Source organism: Anthonomus grandis, chromosome 4 (assembly GCF_022605725.1).
Source record: "Anthonomus grandis grandis chromosome 4, icAntGran1.3, whole genome shotgun sequence".
Lineage (NCBI taxonomy): Eukaryota > Metazoa > Arthropoda > Insecta > Coleoptera > Curculionidae > Anthonomus > Anthonomus grandis.
In genome coordinates, this window is record NC_065549.1 from 31,516,801 (window position 1) to 31,536,204 (window position 19,404).

The 19,404-nt window shown below is 32.9% G+C and overlaps 1 protein-coding gene across 2 annotated transcripts in view; it reads left to right on the forward strand.

Annotated features, from left to right (window-relative positions):
* LOC126735318 (CCR4-NOT transcription complex subunit 10) overlaps positions 1 to 13,497 on the forward strand; it is a 68,324-nt gene extending 54,827 nt beyond the window's left edge. For both annotated transcript variants that reach the window (XM_050439273.1, XM_050439272.1), the window contains 4 exons: positions 2,522 to 2,643; positions 2,893 to 3,056; positions 5,479 to 5,667; positions 13,253 to 13,497. In XM_050439273.1, the coding sequence (XP_050295230.1) occupies positions 2,522 to 2,643; positions 2,893 to 3,056; positions 5,479 to 5,667; positions 13,253 to 13,317 (540 nt within the window). In that variant the 3' untranslated portion in view covers positions 13,318 to 13,497. The remainder of the gene's footprint in view (positions 1 to 2,521; positions 2,644 to 2,892; positions 3,057 to 5,478; positions 5,668 to 13,252) is intronic.
* The last annotated feature ends 5,907 nt before the right edge of the window (positions 13,498 to 19,404 follow it).

The following is a 19,404-nucleotide window of genomic DNA, read 5'->3' on the forward strand; positions in this document are numbered from 1 at the left end:
TACATCACAGTAATTACATTGTGAAAGGACCAATGAATCACATAAAAGCTTCTTAATATCTTTACTTAAATAGTGTCTATGCAAATAAATTAATTTCAAAGCAAGATATGCCTTTTTAAGAATATTAGACACGTGATGTTTAAAACGAATATTATTATCTACTATAAGGCCCAAACTCTTACATTTGTCAACAACTGGAATTCTTTCGTCCCCCAATTTAATGTTTATACCATTTAAAATATTATTTACATTAGTTCGATTACCTATGAACATTATAGATGACTTCGAAGGATTTAATTTTAATAAATGCTTTGAAGAAACATCACAAATAGCTTGTAAATCTTGATTAATTTTAAACTCAGCCATTTTAAAATCTCCTGGTAAAAATGAATAATATAACTGCGTGTCGTCTGCGTAAAAATGATGGGCACAATGCTTTAATTGAAAATAAAATCTAGACGTGTAAATGATAAAAAACAAGGGTCCTAAAATACTACCCTGAGGCACACCACTTTCAACTTCCAAAGGATCAGATATGTCGTTATCTATTTTAACACGTTGAATCCTATTATTTAAATAAGAGGCAATTAAATTAATAGCAGCATCAGAAAAGCCAATATAATGAAACAAAGACTTTAAAATTGAGTGGCTAACGAAATCAAAAGCTTTAGTATAATCCAACAACACCAGAGCAGAAATCTTACCCTCATCTCTAGCCCGAATTACGTCATCAATAACGTCCGCCATAGCCGAAGTACAACTATAATTTGTTCTAAATCCAGATTGCTTAGGTGGTAAAATATCATTATTATTAAGAAAACTACGAATTTGAGAGTCTAGAATGCGTTCGAGAATTTTTGAAAACGTTGGTAAAATACTAATAGACCTAAATTGACTAAAATCAGTTGGATTATGCACTTTCGGCAATGGCAACACAAAGGCTTCTTTCCAGCATTTGGGAAAGTAGTTTTTATTAATACACTCGTTAACAATATGTAAAATAAATGGTATAATAAAAGGACAGCATAGTTGAATTAACGTAATATTAAGATTATCCACCCCGAATGCTTTAGACTTAATACGTAATATAATTGCAGAAATAGTATTATAGTCAGTGGGATGAAAAGAAAACTTATTTAAGGTTGGTAATGCATTCTGATCATAAAAATTAATTAACTCATCACAATTATCAATATTTGTCACTCTTGTACTATCTATAAAATATGAATTAAAATTGTTGGTATTTACAAAAGATTTAGGAATTTGCTTCTGCTTTGATGGCAATATTTTTCTTAGTTCACGCCACTTGTCCTTGTATGTACAATTCTCAAATTTATCACTATAAAAAGCCCTTTTTTCCGCTCTAATCGCTGTTGTTGTATAGTTTCTAAGCTGTTTGTAATAATTCCATTTAGCTGGCAGTTTAGTTGTTTTAAAATCCTTTAATGCCTTATTTCTTAATTTTTGCAATAGTTTAATATTATCCGTCAGCCACGGAGAATCTTTTTTTTTTCGAACAACTATAGTTTTAATAGGAGCATGCTTGTCGAATAATTTGAGTAAATTATTGTTTAAAAAATGTATCTTATCATCTATGGATTCGAATTCATATATTAAATGAAATGGAACAGCCTCCAAATCCTCTTGAAAGTTGTTTAGGTTTATATCTTTTAAGGATCTATAAGATACAACGTGCGGTTGTACAATAGACTCCGTCACATTAAATTCACAAAAAACGCCAAAATGGTCAGAAAATGTAGAGCTTATTATGCCAGATTTCAAAATGCCAACATGATTTGTAAAAATAAGATCTATAATTGAACTAGTGTTGTTGGTCATACGAGTATGCTCGGTTATAAGTTGCTTCAAATCGAAAGTTTCACACAAAGAAATAAGCTGAGTTGCATGACTGTAATTTAATTTAGATATATCAATGTTAAAATCACCTAGACACGTTATATTATTAAAATTTGAAAAAATGTCAATTAGTGTTCTTGTTTTTGTTTCTGAAATATACGCTTATTTACAAAACGTCTTTTAGTAATACAGTAAGAGTAATATCAGTCAGATTAAAAAGTTTTGATACCCATTTGTTAAACTGTTCCTGGAAAACTTTGTCTCTCTACTAGTATCCATTGCAAAGCGACCGTAAATGGCTCTGTAGTTCCCACTTTTATCATATTTATATGCAAGTCTTGGCATAATTGCCGTTAGGGTTTTTTCAAATAGTTTGTGTAGGTATCAGAAAAATATTTTAGAAATGCCTAAACTTTGCGTCATATCTTGCGAAATTTTTATATAACAGCATTTGTTAAAGGATCAAATTGCGCAGCTTTGGCCTACATTTAACTGCTCTTGTATCTTTTCCGATATCCCAATCATCACTCTCGAATTTGGCACACCCAATATATCAAAACAAAAAAAAATCCTTTACATGCCAACAACATTTTCATACAAAAAGAAAAATCAACGTCACAATAGTGGTAAATATGGGATTAGTATATTTTATGTATTTTTCTAGAATTTGAAAAATGGCATACTGATAGCAACAGCATACGTATCCTTATGTTTAGGAGATTATATTAACGGTCTGAATCATGCGACAGAGCTTTTACAACAAGAAAAAATATCTGGAGTACACAAGTAAGTAAATAATTTATTAGACTTTTATATTAAACATTTTGTTGAACAAATTTGAAAATATTTCTTCCAAAATTTAATGCTTGAAAAACATTGATGTGTTAAAAAAACTACATATAGCAAAGACTTGAGTAAACCTAAAGATTTTTAGTCTGTTCAGTTCGATAATATAATTAACCCGCCGTAAAATTACTAAAATCAGATGTTGAGAAAATACCACATTGAATACAACTAAATTGATTTATGTTGTAGGCTTTTGGGGCATCTCTATGCTGCGGAGTGTTTAGTGTTATCGGATAAAATTCCAGAAGCGGTTGAACATTTAAACCCGGAAAATGTTAAAAATGTTGGATTTGAATTTGAGAGCTCGGCTTCCACCGATGATGAAGCTGATGTAAAAAATAATCCTCCTTTTAGTAAGTTTTTTTTTTATTTACTTTTTATTATTACATTTTCATATCAATTTATGTTTAATTTTTTTACTTTTTCTGAAAAAAAATTTAATTTAATTTTAAAATAAATTACGAGACAGTTTAACACTGTAACGAAAACTCTTTATTTTTACTCTCGATACGTGTTTCGCGGGGGTGCCCCAGGTGAATAGGCGATCCCGTCTGGCCGCTTTGGCCTTCAGGATTTGTTTGGGGTTTCTGGGGCATCCTAGGTAGTTTGCTGTGTGCGGACCTCCGCAGTTTGCGCATGTGGCTGGCTGGTCTCTTGGTTTTGTACAGTCAGCGGTTGCGTGAGGTTGGCCACACATCACGCATTTGAAGGATGCTGTACACCTGGCCCGGGCGTGCCCGTGGAGTTGTTACCTGTGGCACTGAATCCTTCTGGATTTGTTTCTCTGGGCTTCCACCCTGATTTTGATGCTCCGTGATTGAGAAGATAGATTTCTCCTCTCTCGGGAGCTGGACGAGGACTAGTGGCGTGGGCTGTATGTGCCTATTGTAGTACCGGGCTGCGGAGTGTAAGTGGAATCCCAGTTTCTTTAAGTCCTCCAGGATACTCTCGGCTGGCCAGTGCTCGAGCGGTCCTCGGAGGACGATGTAAAGTTTCCTGTCCTCTGGTAAGGAAAAGGAGTGAAACTGCACTTGTTTTTCATCATCTCTATCGACTGTGGATGGATTTTTACGCCGTCACGTGTGTTGACGACGCGGACTTGATTTACTCCTATAGCTTGGAGGGCAGCAGATACCTCCTCGTAGCTCTGCTTCTCTCGTATGACAATTGGAGGGATCTTGGACTTCGTTGGTGGTGGAGCGGGCTCAATTTTGGGCTCAGGTGGAGTGTTCCTGAACCCAGCTCTGAAAGTGGAAGAAACCTGGGTAGGTTGTTTCGTGGGCATGGTTGTTCCCTGGGACATGGTGGAAGTCTTCCTTGGGACCGTCTCCGGGTCCGAGGTCTTCCTCCTTTTCCTCCTGCTGACGACAGGTTGGAACCCGTCGTCTTCGTCATGGATGCCTGCTGGAGCCACAGGGCAGGAGCTGGGCTCCTGTGCTGGAGGCTCGGCCATCTCGATGGACTCAGCAGGCGTTTCCAGGGCGGTAGGGGGGGCTTCGACTGCAGTACTGGCCTGTACCGCAGTGTTAGCAGACGGCAGGGCGGACTCAAGAGCCTTTATTCTTGTATGCATTTTTTACTTTTGTATTTAATGTATCATTTTCAGGTAAATTATTGAGGTTAAATTGTGTCCCTAGTGATGTTAAAAACCTCGACTTTTTCTAAGTTTGTGTACGCTAAACTTCCATCTTCTGTTTTATGGGCGGGAACTCCGTTTTTGTATTACATCTCAGTATCTTTGAGACTCTCAAGTAGTTTCTATGGTTTTCATAACTCACGTTTAATTCTTTAAAAAAAATATTCCACCTTTCATTTCTCTAAAATCAATAAAAAATACATTCTTTTATTTCTAAAATCAAAAAATTCATTTTTTATTTTTTTACTTAGTCTGTTTGTTATTTTTTAAATTTCTGGGTTTTTATATAACCTTGGCTGTTCGTTTAATCTATTTCTAGTTTTCATTTAAGTTTTTAATCTTCATTGGGAAAACCAAGAGATGGTTTGATAAGAAAAACAAAGAATTTGATATTTATAGAAAAGAAACAAATACTTTTTTTTACTAATGACTCTTACCATTGTTTTCAATATAAAATGGCTAGCATGTATTTCTTGGTACATCGTTTGGTCTCATTTCCTCTAAGTAATACCGGATTTAATAAAGAAACAACAACAATTAAAACAATTGCTAGGGTCAATAATTATAACGATAAGATTATTGATAAGCTGATTAGAAGACATAGGTTTAAAATTAATCTTAAAAACTTTACCACATTTTAAAAAGATGAAAATAAACAAATTTTTTGTTACAATACCATACGATACTATCTTAACGAGAGGCTTTGATAAGGTTAGATCTAAGAATGGTCTATCAAAGTTATGAAATCTTTTAGGAAACCCAAAAGATAAAGAACAATCGAAAATTAGATGCATACGAAAGTTTAGCAATATTCCAAACTCAAAAAAACATTCTTGCCAGGGATAGAGGTCCAATCCCTTATAGTCAATTGTATAGTTTAGCTAGTGTTTAAGATTTGTTCGGCCATGCTTCATAGCATTTTCCGCTCTATTAGTTACATCATTAGTATATAAGGCCATTTGTAAGTAGTTTAGTTTTAATCTTCTCCCGATGCTAACATCGTTAGCGAAACACGTGTCGAGAGTAAAAATAAAGAGTTTTGGTTAATGGTAAAACTGTCTAGTAATTTGAGTGTCACACCAGACGTTCTAACTATAGGACTATTTAAAATAAGTCACGAAATAGCATTTTATTTTTAGAATGGTTCCCAAATAACTTGGCAAGTGCCTATTCTGTAATGCAGTACAACCTTGCAGTCGCCAAAACTATCCGAGGTCAGCTTGAGCAGGCGGGTCATCTAGTGAAGCAAATCTGGCAAGAACGCTTAGCGGACGGTCAAGTGCCAGCGCATATAATTATGTTGATAATCTACATTGAGTTACAATTAGGTATGAGATTCTTTACTAATTATTATTCTAAGGCAGTTGCTATTCTAGTTTCTATTATAATTTAATTAATAGTATGACAAATGAACAGTACACTCCAATACTAAAATTTAGCTTAAATAGCTTGATATAATGAGTATTTTTTTAGAGGTATAAAACTCTAAGTAAAACGCAGATAAATGGTATGTTTTTCGTAAAAAATATGTACAATATGCAGGCGTTGGTGGCAGGTTGTTCGTTTTCAAGATGGAATAAAAAACCAACGAACTAGGGAAATAATTACACCTAATTATAGTTATTATATTTAATTTTATCAGAAATTTTGCAACAGAATATTAGAGCAAATAATAAATTTTTTCTATAAAATGTACAGGCCCGATACACCCTAACTCCAAAATTTTAAATGGCACCACCCCTTTTGTGATACACTTAATTAAAGGTCTTTTGAAGTAGTATTCACCGGCACAAGAATTTTTCACAATTTTTTTAAATTTTATACAAGGTGAAAGAAGAGTATAAGTTAAATAAATAAACCTTGTTTTTACAAAGCGTTATCTTATTTAATTATATGCTCAAATGCATTCCATTTTGGGATTAACAAAATGAATGAATGTGCCTCTTGGAATAGATGCACAGTGTGTAATAATCCGTTGCTGAAGTTAGTTGCGTTTTAAACACAACAGTTTTTAAGGGTCCCCAGAGAAAAAAGTTGAGGGGAGTCCCGACAATAGTATCACCCCATATTCCCGCCCACACATTGATTTTTTCTGGATTCTGTGTCCTTTCCTAAAAAGATGCGGATTGGTTTCACTCTAATATCTACAGTTGTGTTTATTTACAAAAGCATTTGAAAAAACCGTTTATTTGTTGCTAAAACATATATTTTTTAGCAACTCAGGAACAATACGTAATTTTTCTGCCATTCTCTAGCAAAATTCTGCGGTCAGGATCATCAATTCCTGAAGAATTTGCATTTTGTATGGATGGAAATGATTTATTTTAAGTACCTATCGTATAGATTCATGACAAATTTCTGTTATCGCTGAAGGTTGGCGCAAAGACAATGTAGGATTTATCGCAAAATGTCCTAATACTACCCGCTTCATCAAGGGGTCTACCCTGAACTCTTTTTTTGCTTTCCACCGATCCTGTTTCTTTAAATTGAAGAATCCACTTACGTGAGACAACTAATTCTAAATTTTTTTCAGGATTTATTTCATTAAATAATGAAGCAGTCCTTAAGGCACAACGATTTTGGAAATCATGAATATATGTTGGGTGAATCGGTGAAAAGTCAGAAGAAAAAAAGAACACAAATGTAAAATATTTTTTTAAACTAGGTCCAAATATTTACGACCTAAAACCTGCATTCCAACTTAGTAAACAAACTTTTTTATGGTATTAAAAAAAATATTATTTCACTTGACTTAAATTGAATATTGATCAGTAAACAAGAAAAAAACAAAAAACAGTTCAGCGTAAAGTACTTGATTATCTTTGGCAACGGATTTATTACAAAGTGTGCATCTATTCCAAGGAATGGCTTTCAGAATGCTACAAATGAGTTTAAAAAATATTATTTTTGTTTAGCCCAAAATGGAAAACATTTTGAGCATCTAACAAAATTGCACCCTATAAAACAGAGTTTATTTTATTTTTAACTTGTATAAAACAGTCGTGTGACAGTAACAAGCTAGTATTTAACACCTCTAAAACCAAAATTCTTACTTTCAAATGCAACCTTTGCATCAGGCATCAGTTTTCAATGAAAACGTAATTAATCCTTCTAGTTTAACCAAATTTCTGGGTTTGACAATTGATATTAATTTAAAATTTGAAGACCAAGTTTTTTAGTTTGCAAAAAAATATCGTCCAATTGTTACGGCATTAGCGTAATTGCCAATTTTCTTGACTTTGCAGTGACTAAGAATGCTTATCATGGCCTCATTGAATCCCATCTTAGGTATTGATTTTATAGATTTAGGTGTAGATTTTTTATTAAACCTAGTTCTTTTAGTTCAAATAAACGTATGATTATTAGAAATTATTTAAAATGTGTTGTTCTATTGGTGTATAAATTATTCGAAGAAGACATTACAAAACATTTAAAAAAAAAATTAGAAATAAATTATATCAAAATATTAAATGCTCAGTTTTTTGTGCCAATCATTGTATTTATTTGAGTTCACTCAAAAACCGAACATATAAAATATTGATCAAAGTTAATAAAAAAAATCTTATGAAATTGTGATTTTCGAGATTTTTAAAATTTCACATCTCAACTTACCAACAAAAGTCTCAACCAAAAGCTAAAAGGCAGTAGTAAAAACTTTAAAGACATAATTTATAAAAAAATTCCCTATACCTCTTGTGTAAATAAGTTAAAAATATTCGACTTCCAATTTTCCAAAGAATGATAGCAGAACGCTACCATTTCCACATACAGTGTTGGTCAAAAGAAGATAGACAAAATAATTTTTTATAAAACATCAATAAATCTGATTAGATGTTAACTAGTTAGAAATATGAATTCTTATTAGGTTCTTTGTACAAACATGTAAATATATTGCCCATTAAAAAAAATCTTCTGCACTGACAAAATAATTATTTAAATTCCTATGAATCAAAAGGGTGTACGCAAAATGAAGCAAATAAGCACCAGTAACCCACTCATATCTTCCCGTGAAATTCAATGTGAACTAACCACTTTAGAAGTGTGCATTGTGTATTCTAGAACGGTAAGAAGACGATTAGTCTGAGAGAAAGTATTTGCACGTCGACCAGCGAAAAAACCTCTTTTAAGTTAAAAAAATCCAGTTTGTAAGACACTCCCCTGGTCAACGTTTGAACTTGAACAGTAAAGCATGGAGGAGGATCGATTATGGTGTGGGCCCGTTACATCGCATAAATGTATCGTAATATATGTAAATATATTACATCGCAGAAATACTTTTCAATAGTGTACATAGGCGAAGTCTAGCCAAAGGCTAATCTACTTAACCTATTTAAAAAAATGTAAGCAAAATTATTTTAGATAGCACAACAGAAAGAAAAAAATTAACATTTGTAATGGTAACACTAATATTAATATAAAAATAAACAGATATACACCCATTGGTCCATAAAAATCAAAAAATTATAAAGTAAGAAATACCTACTGACAATTTAGCTATTCTGTTGTGTTAAAAAATGCAGCTTTAGTTTTTTCTTGAAACCCGCTACTGACATTTTTTTATAGGATTCGGAACAAGGTCATTGTAAATTGTCACAGCATTATACAGAAAGCTACGACGAAAGAAGGCTGATCGATATCTAGGAATTGACAACTTATTTATAAATCTCAGATTTGTTTCATGTAAATTTTTCCGAAAAGTAAGTTTTTTGCGGAGGTAGGGAGGAGTAGACGACGCTAGCAGTCTAAGCACAAAAACCGCCAATTGCAAAGAGAACAGATTTTCCACGCGCAGCCAACCAAGTTCACATAGCCTTGCAGAGACTCTATCATACTTTCTCAGTCCATAAATAAATCTGTAGCATTGATTTGCAAACGGTACGCAGTGATTTTGTCTAAACATGGAAAATAAACAATATTGCAGTAATTCATAATAGGTAATACTAAAGACTCACACAATTTTTTCCTTACCTTAACTTAAAGCGCAATTCATCATCCAAAAGCAATCCAAGATTTTTTGCACATTTAACCATACTTAGCTGATTACCTCCCACAAAAAGCTTTAAACCGTCCAATGCAAATCTTTTTTTGTTATTAGAAGTAAAGCACATAACACAACACTTTGAAGGATTGAGTTTTAAATTATTTTGAGAGGAAAAGAAGGGAATTCTAGAAAGATCGTCGTTTATTTGATGCCTCCAATACAGATTCAGCTTTAAAAGAATGATAAATTTGCATATCATCCGCGAACCCCTGGATCTGGCAGTATTTTACAACTTTAAACAAATCAGAAACATACATCAGAAATAAGAGAGGTCCCAAAACAGATCCCTGAGGTACTCCAGATATTATATATTTGATATTTGAAAAAGTCTGATCTTCCAAGACCACCATTTGCCTTCTGTTGGATAAGTAGGATTTAAAAAACATTTGGGAAACATTATCAAAGCCATAATAAGCCAATTTTGCCAAAAGCAAATGATGATCCAAGGTGTTAAATGCTTCGGAAAAATCAAGCATTATAAGTGCTGTGGAGTCACCTTTATCCATTGCAGAAATTATCTTTTGGGTAACGTTTAGTAAGACAGATGTCGTGCTATGTTGTTTTCTAAACCCAGATTGCTTATGCGGAATAATATTATTGGAGGTGAGAAAGTCATAAATTTGCGGCTGTATAAACTTTTCCAAAACTTTAGCGATGACCGGGATCATTGAAATTGGTCTAAGGTCGCTGAAATTAGTTGGATTATTAATTTTAGGTGTTAAGAGAGAAATTTTCCACATACCCGGGAAATACCCAGCTTCTAGGCAACAGTTTATAATATGCGTAATATGTGGAGATAGCTTTGGAATACAGTGTTACAACATTAACGCTGATATTGAATCACAACCGTGTGCATTTGATTTTAGGCTTAAGACTATTTTAAAAATTTCCTCAACTTTGGCTAATCGAAATGAAAAATTTAGATCATGCTTAAACTGTTTGTTCTGAAAATTAGCAACTTCTCCGGGGCAACTACCTAACGGGCTATAAATTGAAGCAAAATAGTCATTAATTTTGTTTGGATCTTGGAGATTTAAAGGAATAGAACGATTAGAGATATTTTTTAGACTTAGATTATTAATAGCTTTCCATAACTGTTTATTATCTCTGATGTTCTGAAATTGCAGATAATTTCTTTTTTCTCGCCTAATCATTCCCACCACAAGATTACGCATCTGTCTATAATATGCCCAATCCGTCAAACTTTTAGATTTTTTAAAACTTGACAATGCCTTATTTTTTTCTTTTATAAAAAGCTGCACATTTGCAGTTATCCACGGGGTATAAGGCTTAGAAATGTTTGACGTCGTAAAGGGTGCATGTCTATCAAATAATGAGCAAATATTACTAGTAAGATACTGAATTTTTTCGTCTAGATTATTGATATAGTACACATTATCCCACACAATTTTATTCAGGTCCTTATAAAAATCATTTTTATTAAAATGTTTAAAATTACGATAGAGTTTCATTTTTATCTCCCTACTCTGTACTGCAATTTCGATACTACAGAATATAGCTTGATGGTCACTAATTAGATCAGCGTTAAGTACTGCTGTACTTGTAACATTTGAGGGTTTATTAAAATAGATAACATCAATGAGTGTTTGTGCCATAGCAGCAATACGAGTAGGCTCATTTATTAACTGAGTAAAATCATAAGCTGAATGACAATCGAGTAAAATATTATTTGTAAAATAACATACTCTAGACATGCATGTGATAATATATCATCAAAACATTCAACACAACGCCCTAAATCTGACCTTGGTGGTCTATAGACTGTTCCAACAAGAAAAACCGTTTTGCCTATATTTACTTTAATAAACAAACACTCTAAATCATCAGAAAAGTCAATGTCAGCAAAAACCAAAGAGCTTTCAAAAATCTGTCGTACATAGACAGCCACGCCCCCACCCCTACCACGTCTATTCTTTACAAATAATTTGTAGTTCGGGATCAGAAAATTATCAGCCTCAGAATCGCTCAGCCAGCTTTCAGAAATACACATAATGTCAGTATTGGTTAACGTAATTAAATTTACAAAATGATCAAAGCCTGTAAACAGTGATCGGACATTTAGATGCCCAAAATTAACATTTTTTACCGTATTAGCTTCCATATCAGTTTACCAAAAATACACAGGAGACCAACAAATTATAACAAAACAAAAGAAGAACAAATCAAATTAAAAAAAGAAAAAAAACTTCTAAATTAGGTTAAATGGGCACAAGTATGAAATCTAAGAAAAAATAAACAAAAAGAAGTTTATCATAGGTGCCTCTGAACCTATAAATAAATAGACGTATAACATATAAACATATTTGCACATATAAAAAAAGTATATATATATATATAATAAGTTTAAACCTAGGCAATAATACATATTGAAAATCAGTGGCAAAATAACAAGAGCAAGGGGAAAAAATATATGGTATAAAAAGAATTCCACCACCCTAGAAATTCTTACTATAAATCTATGGTAATTAATATAACGATTTGCTAAAGAGTACCTTGTTTAAATGGAATTTAAGCCATCTTCGTCCTGAACTCTGTGCACAATGCCCCGATGTTTAATATAGATATACCCATGTATACACCACACATTTTGTTTTGAGAATTTATTCACAGCACTTTTAAGTAACATCTGTCTTATTTTAGTAAGATCCTCCTGTAATACGACACCCGTATTTTTGAGATATTTTCGGTTCTTTAACAATACAGATTTTTTGTTTACATCGAAAAATTCTACCATCACGATTGGTGGCTTATCATTGTGGCCCGGCATATTTTGTTTCATGCGAAAACACCTATTAATATCCAATTCACGAAGGTCACTGTTTTGTATTTTGCTTCGCAGAAAATTTAAAACCTTTTGCTTTAAGTTTAATTCCGTTTCGTCGGGGGGACTTTGAAATCCAAGGATGCGGATATTACGACGCCTTGAGTGCTGCTCCTGGGAATCTACCATGCGTAATAAAGTTTTATTAGCTATGCGTAGATCGATAACTTCTTTTTTTGTCGATGAAAGTTCCTGTTCCATTTTCTTTAGTTTTTCCTTAAATTTTTCCTCTATCTTACCAAAAAAGCCATCGACCAATTTCTGATAAAATTCGATAAATTTGATATAATGGATAGAGTGATGTACATTCTTAAAAATGTCATGCTGCCGTTTGCTGAAGATAACTTACCAATAACTTTTAAGTTTCAACAGGATAATGACTCTAAACATTCGCAAAGCTTGTAAAACTGTTTTTTGAAAAGGAACAAATAACAGTTTTAAAGTGGCCCTCTCAGTCGCCCGATCTAAATCCAATCGAAAACCTATGGGAAATTGTTGATCGAAGCATAAGGATCCAAACTACTCAAACGCGGACGAGTTATTCAGGGCCTTATAGGAGAAATGGAAATATATTGACCAACATATTATAGAAAAGTTAATTGATTCAATGCCACGTAGATACCAATCTGTAATAGATAATAATGGCTATTTTACTAAGTATTATTGATGTAGAGATTTCTTTGTAACCGTTTCTAGAATAAAATATATTTAATTTGTTTTGATAAATAAAATGTTAGGGACTGCGTTTATTGTCTATCAATTTTTGTCCAGTATAATTATCTTTATTATTTATCCTGAAACAGTTTATTAGTTTAACAAATTATATGCATAATTATAATTGTTTTTCAGTTTTTCAAAATATATTTTCATACCTGGATTATAGGTATTTTCATTCTTGTATATATTAAAAACTTTGTCTATCTGCTTTTGGCCAATACTGTAATTCTCGTTATGGTTTTGCTGTCATTGGCTAGAATATGTCTAAGAACGTCTAAGAATTAGTAAACATAGTTGTTTTTTTTTGTTTCAGGACATGCGGAAATTGCCAGGAATCTTTTAAGGCGGTACTCATTTCAACCAAGAATTTCTGGATGATATCTAAGCGATATAATCTATACAATTCATTAGGACCATGTTTAATTCATGATATTAAATTCTAAAATTTATATAAAATCTTCCCTTTGTATTAAGTTAAAAAAATTATGGAGTACCGATTTTCGGCATAAAAGAAATTTATTAAATAAAATTAAAATATGCCTTTGTTTTAAAACAAAATTCTTTGTTTTTTACCTGAATAATGTGTTATTTAGCATAAAATGGCCAAAGATACGAACCTGACGATATTCTAAAATTCATATCGAGTCACTGCACAATTCACCCAGAACATCTTGTTATTACACCAGTATTACACACATTAAATGTGTTATTACACATGTAAATTACATTTACACCAATGCAAAAAATCATCGACAATTCAAAAATTTCCTTGAACAACTTAAAGACGAAGCCGATTTTCAGGATAGAATTGGTAAGAACCGCGGTTACTCTCTTGGTTGACAAGTAAGTGTGACGTACTTCCCCCACGACATAAAAATTATGATTTTAGCAAACACTCGCGGATATTTATTTATTTTATTTATTTGGTGACCATATAGAGATAAAATATTTATGCAAGCATCAATATGACCTCTTCAATAGAAGAGCCCTTTACAAAAGTATTCCAGTTAACCAATTATCGGATGCTTAGCGAAAGTGTATTCAAATTGTTTATACCATCAGAGATCAAGGAACTCTTGACTTAAGAGGTGAGTAACAGGCTACAAGCCCAAAAAGGTATCCACAAACTTATCTTAACTAATTTAAATATACTATTTTATTAAGAATAATATAAAGACTAAATGTAAGTTAAGTACATAAATCAAAATAATTTGAATATAAAAGACTTAAAAAAAAGTAATTTTGCTAAATTTCTACATTAGCCTCATAAACTTTCAAAGACAATAACCGATTCCAAGCGATCTATCGGATTTAATCGCGGTTAAGCCCTTGGTGGACCTTAAACAGTACCTTTAACTAGTTTGGTTGAAGTAATTTCGTAATTTGTCAGCTGTCGCTGTCATCATTTTGTTTGTAAATAATACCTCAGACGCCAGTAATGTTATATGTAATTAGTTCTTAAACATAAATATAAGAAGATTTACTAGCCATAATAAATTTTGTGTCATCTTTAAAAAGGAAATAATTTGTTGTTTGTTTTTATTTTTTCCCGCACTTATTTCAATATCTTTGACATTTGACGTTTAGAAAACAGCTTCGGATGTGGGTAATTACTGTTCCAAATTGATGACGTATAAAGGGCTAATTGGTGACGTCACGTATCTCAAGCGGTTATAACTATAACCGCTTGGACGTGTTTGGTTAATACTATTTAGGAACGGTAATTACCGGTAGACCGCTTGAAATCGGTTTTTTTAACTGTATTAAGTGACATGTTAAAAACGTCTAATAATCGGCAGTCCAAATTAAACCGATTCCAAACGATCTATCGGTTTTAACCGAGGTTAAGCCCTTGGTTGACCTTGAACAGTCCCTTTATAACATAATTAATCGTGTTCGCTTGGACGTATTTGGTTGAAGTAGAGCATAAAATAAAACAAGAATAGGCATCAAAAATATACTTTATTGTCTTCTATTTATAAAACAAAAAATGACATTTTTAAAGCAGTATTTAAACCACAAAACAAAAAAGAGTAAACATTAAACAAATTATTAATAAGACTTCAATAAATTAAAAACATCACTGAATTACCAAAGCAGGTTTGTATTTTGATGGACGTCCACGCTTTCTTTTTTGTCCAATATGGATATTTTTTGCCTCTACAGGCGGAACTGTATATTTTAATCTAATTGCTAGGCCCAGAAGATGTTTGCACATATACATCTTAAAAAACTGTGGACAATTGCAGCTACCATTCATCCAATCATCTTTTTTTTTGGGAATTGTTACTCTCCAAGTGGAAAAAAAAAATTCTTTGAATTCATCAAAAGTTTCCCAAGGTTTTTCAGCCTGAACATCCAATACTTGACCTCCTGGTACTATATAGACATTGTTCTTCGTGTCAGCATCTAACACCTTTATTTTTTTGTCTAATTTTGCCCATTGATATGCTTTTGTCTAATCAGGAAGTTTAATAAGCGGAGTAATTGAAAAGAACTCCTCTGTAGTTTTGCAGGACCATTCGTTAACCATCTCCGATGCGATAACCAGAAAACGAGATAAAGGAAATCTTTCGCGTAGTGTATTGCTATCTTTAATGGTTCTATTAAACGATTCCAGTGCGTTGTTTGTGGCTGGTGATCCTGGGGCAGCACCTAGGTACCAACTGCCATTTTGAGTTAACCACTCTTCTTTGAAGTATTTAATAAAATTAGTTTGGGTTTTCCATTTCATTATAAAAAGCTGTGATGCGCTAGTAAAATGTTCAGGAGAAGTAACGAACTGTAAAGCATCAATGTCTTGTAATATATTCTTTCAGGCGTTTTTGTCTGAGCAAGTTTGTTCAACCCTGGTTTGCATTTTTGTTTTTGGATGTGCTCAACACATTCTCACAATGGGCAAGACTTCTGTAAAAGCATTTTGGATGCTCTTTGCGGCATCACAAACTAATACCGACGGTTGTAGAGAATGTCCGTATACAAACAAAACCTGTTCTTTTAAACTATTAAATAACATAGTAAAATCTTCCTGACGCTCGTTTGTCGAAACTCCTAGACATATCGGATGAAATTTTCTATGTTTATCTGTAGTTCCTACAACTAATACCGGGAACCCTTGCCAAATCAACTTGTATGTCGCATCAGCATGGATAATATTTGCATGACGTTTTGCTAACCCCAGTAAACGTTTTGTAGACAATGCAAAGCGAAAGAACATTGGTTCATCCTCGAATATATAATAAGAAAGTACAAACACTTGGTGTATGTCCTCGGGAGTTGCTGTATGATTTAATATCCATCGCTCCAGTTCTCCTAGACTTATGGTTGAGGAACCGTATTTAACACGTCTACGACTTGATAGATAATTGTTAAATTGTTTCATTGATGGTAATTTTACTCCCTCCATCTTACTAAGACTTTTTAAAATAGCTTTAGGCTTCAAATGTAAATCAAATAGTTTGGTTATTTTTGTGTTAACTTCCTGACTTATTCCGTAATCAGAACGAATTCCAATCGACTTGTGGTTATGGGCAGCCTCTACACGATAGAGCAAAACAGCATTTGATGTAGCTTCAAACAGTAAATAAATTTGTGCCGCACACTGAGGGCCACGACGTTTTACTTTGTTACTGCGATAAAACTTTTTCTTTCCTTCTTCAGTCATATGTGTTATTAAAATAGACCAAAGTATTTTCTGCACCAACAACTTCCTCCGCTTCTTTAACACATGCAAATTTTCTTACAAAGAGCCACTGCTTACTCTCGCTACGCTTTTTTTTTTGTTTCTAATTCTTCAATCTCCGAATCACTGTCCGAACGATATGAAGGAATTTCTATTTCATTCTCCATTTGAATATTGTCATCAGAACTATTCCCGAGTAAAACAGTATCGAGTTCCATGATTATTTAATGTTTAAAACGAATAAAACGGTGCATAAAACAACTGTTTATACTACTGAAATATTATATACACCATAACCAATAAACGTATATGGGAATCCCAAACGCAGATAACTGTCGCTCCAGTATAAATGCACGTTGCCGGATTTTTTTGTAATTCATTAACGAAAGCTGTTGCCGAATGCAAAATAAAAACTTTTAAGAAAAAAAATTGATGATTATATAATATTTTAGTTAAAATGAATTTGAAAATTAGATGCTCATTTAGAGTTTTTGAAGTTTAGTTGATATTTTGGTAAACTGGTTTTGAAAATTAGAAGCTCATTAAGATTTTTTGTAAGCTTTGTGTATTTTTTGGTGCCTGCTTTTGTTGGCAGATTAAAAATATAATGATGCCTTAAGTTTGTTCACCGATAAATTTATTTGATATACAGAAATATAAAAGTTGCCATGTTAGTTAAAATAGTTACCGCATTTTGTTGTACATTCATAATATTTGATGCTCATTTAAAAATTTCCCGTTCTTAAACATAAATATCAAAAAAGAAAACTTATTAGCCATAATAAATTTGTGTCATCTTTAAAAAGGAAATAATTTGTTGTTTGTTTTTATTTTTTCCGCACTTATTTCAATATTTTTGACATTTGACGTCTAGAAAACAGCTCCGGACGTGGGTAATTACTGTTCCAAATTGATGACGTATAAAGGGCTAATTAGTGACGTCACGTATCTCAACACGGTTATAACTATAACCGCTTGGATGTGTTTGGTTAATACCATTTAGGAACTGTAATTACCGATAGACCGCTTGGAATCGGTTTATAACTTTTTGTTATTCTACATAATGGAGAGTTCTGACTATAATTTGTTTTCCTGAATGGAATAAAAAATAATTCGCCTCATCTGATGTTGACTTGAGGAATGTTAAATTTAAAAAGTGACAAAATCGGAGGAGTTTTTAGCTGACAATTCATTACTTAAAAATGAAACATCAGTTATCAAATGTCTGTCGAAAAGTGAAATCACGCCAAAATGCTCTCGAATTGAATTGACATCTTGATATAAACCGAAGCGGGTTTTAAAAGAAAGGAATCTTAAAAATTTTTGGATGCTCTTCAATCGATCAATGTAAATTCCATACTTAAGGTTCCATATAATGTTTCCAAAGTTCAATTTGCCAAGTATAAATGTATTAAATAAACATTTAATAGCTCGAGAACTAGAAAACATTTCACATTTACGAAAAATCTAACCCAACAATCTAGAAGATTCTGTTACTATTAGATCAATGTGAATGTCAAACATCAGTTTAGAGTCCAATGGAATTCCCAAATCGCGTACGTAGTTCACTTGAGGTAAGCAAATATCGTTAAATTTATATTGATAATTTATTTGATTTTTATTTCTTGAAAAGGTTGTACTTTGACATTTTTTAATGTTAAGAAAGAGACTATTTTTATCACAGTAGGCTCGTAGTCGATCCAGATCACTTTAGATTTTAAGGCAGTCGGCGATGTTAAATATCGTACAGTAGATTTTAAGATCATCGGCGTATAATAGAAATTTAGTGTAACGTAAACAAGATTTTATATTATTAATGTATACAGGGTGTTTCCTAACTACGGTACGAAACTATACAGGGTGAATCGTTAGGTCGTTTTATGAAAAAAAGTTCCTATGAACGTATGTCGGACTGTGTTTCTGAGATACAGGGCGATGAAGGTTCAAAAAAATAACGGTATTTTAAAAATACTATAACTATCCTTAAACCGATTTGGTTGAAATTTGGTGCAGTTATTTGAAGTTATAAGACGCTTATTTAGCTGTAACTAGATTGAAATTATTAGATCCAGTGGCGTGTCAGTGGGCACCACATGCTTATTGTTGAGAAAAAAACAAGGCCAATAATTGTTTTGCAGCTTTTTATTTATTTTTGTAACTAAGCAACTAAAAATACAACTTTTGCGTATCTTATATTATCTTCATATCTGGCTTTGTTTTCAAAAAAAAAATTAAAGTATCTTTAACTCATTCTAAAAATTATCCATGGACGACAACATGAAATAAAAACCAATTAATTCGATAAACAATTTCGACCTTAAAGTATATGAGCAAAATGCCCACCTTCTGATAAAATACACGACTGCAAACGATTTGTCATTGAGTGTCTGACACGCTCAAAAATACCTGGAGTATCCCTTATGATATTGCAATTGACAATTATCCGATTCCTCAAGTCATTCACATCTAGAACAGGAGTTTTATAAACAAGAGCCTTCCGATGGCCCCATAAATAGTAATCCAGGGAATTCATATAAGGACTGCGAGCCGGCCAATTTTGGGGTCCTGCACGTCCAATCCAGCAATTAGGGTAGATGACGTCGAGATGCTGACGAGCAAGAACATTGAAATGAGCTGGAGCCCCGTCGTGCATAAACCACACGTTGACTCTTACTTGTAGGGGTACTTCTTCTAATAAAGTGGGTAAATGGTGTCGCAAGAAATCCGTGTAGGATTCACCTGTTAATCTTGCCGGTAAAAAAAATGGGCCAATTAGGTAGTCA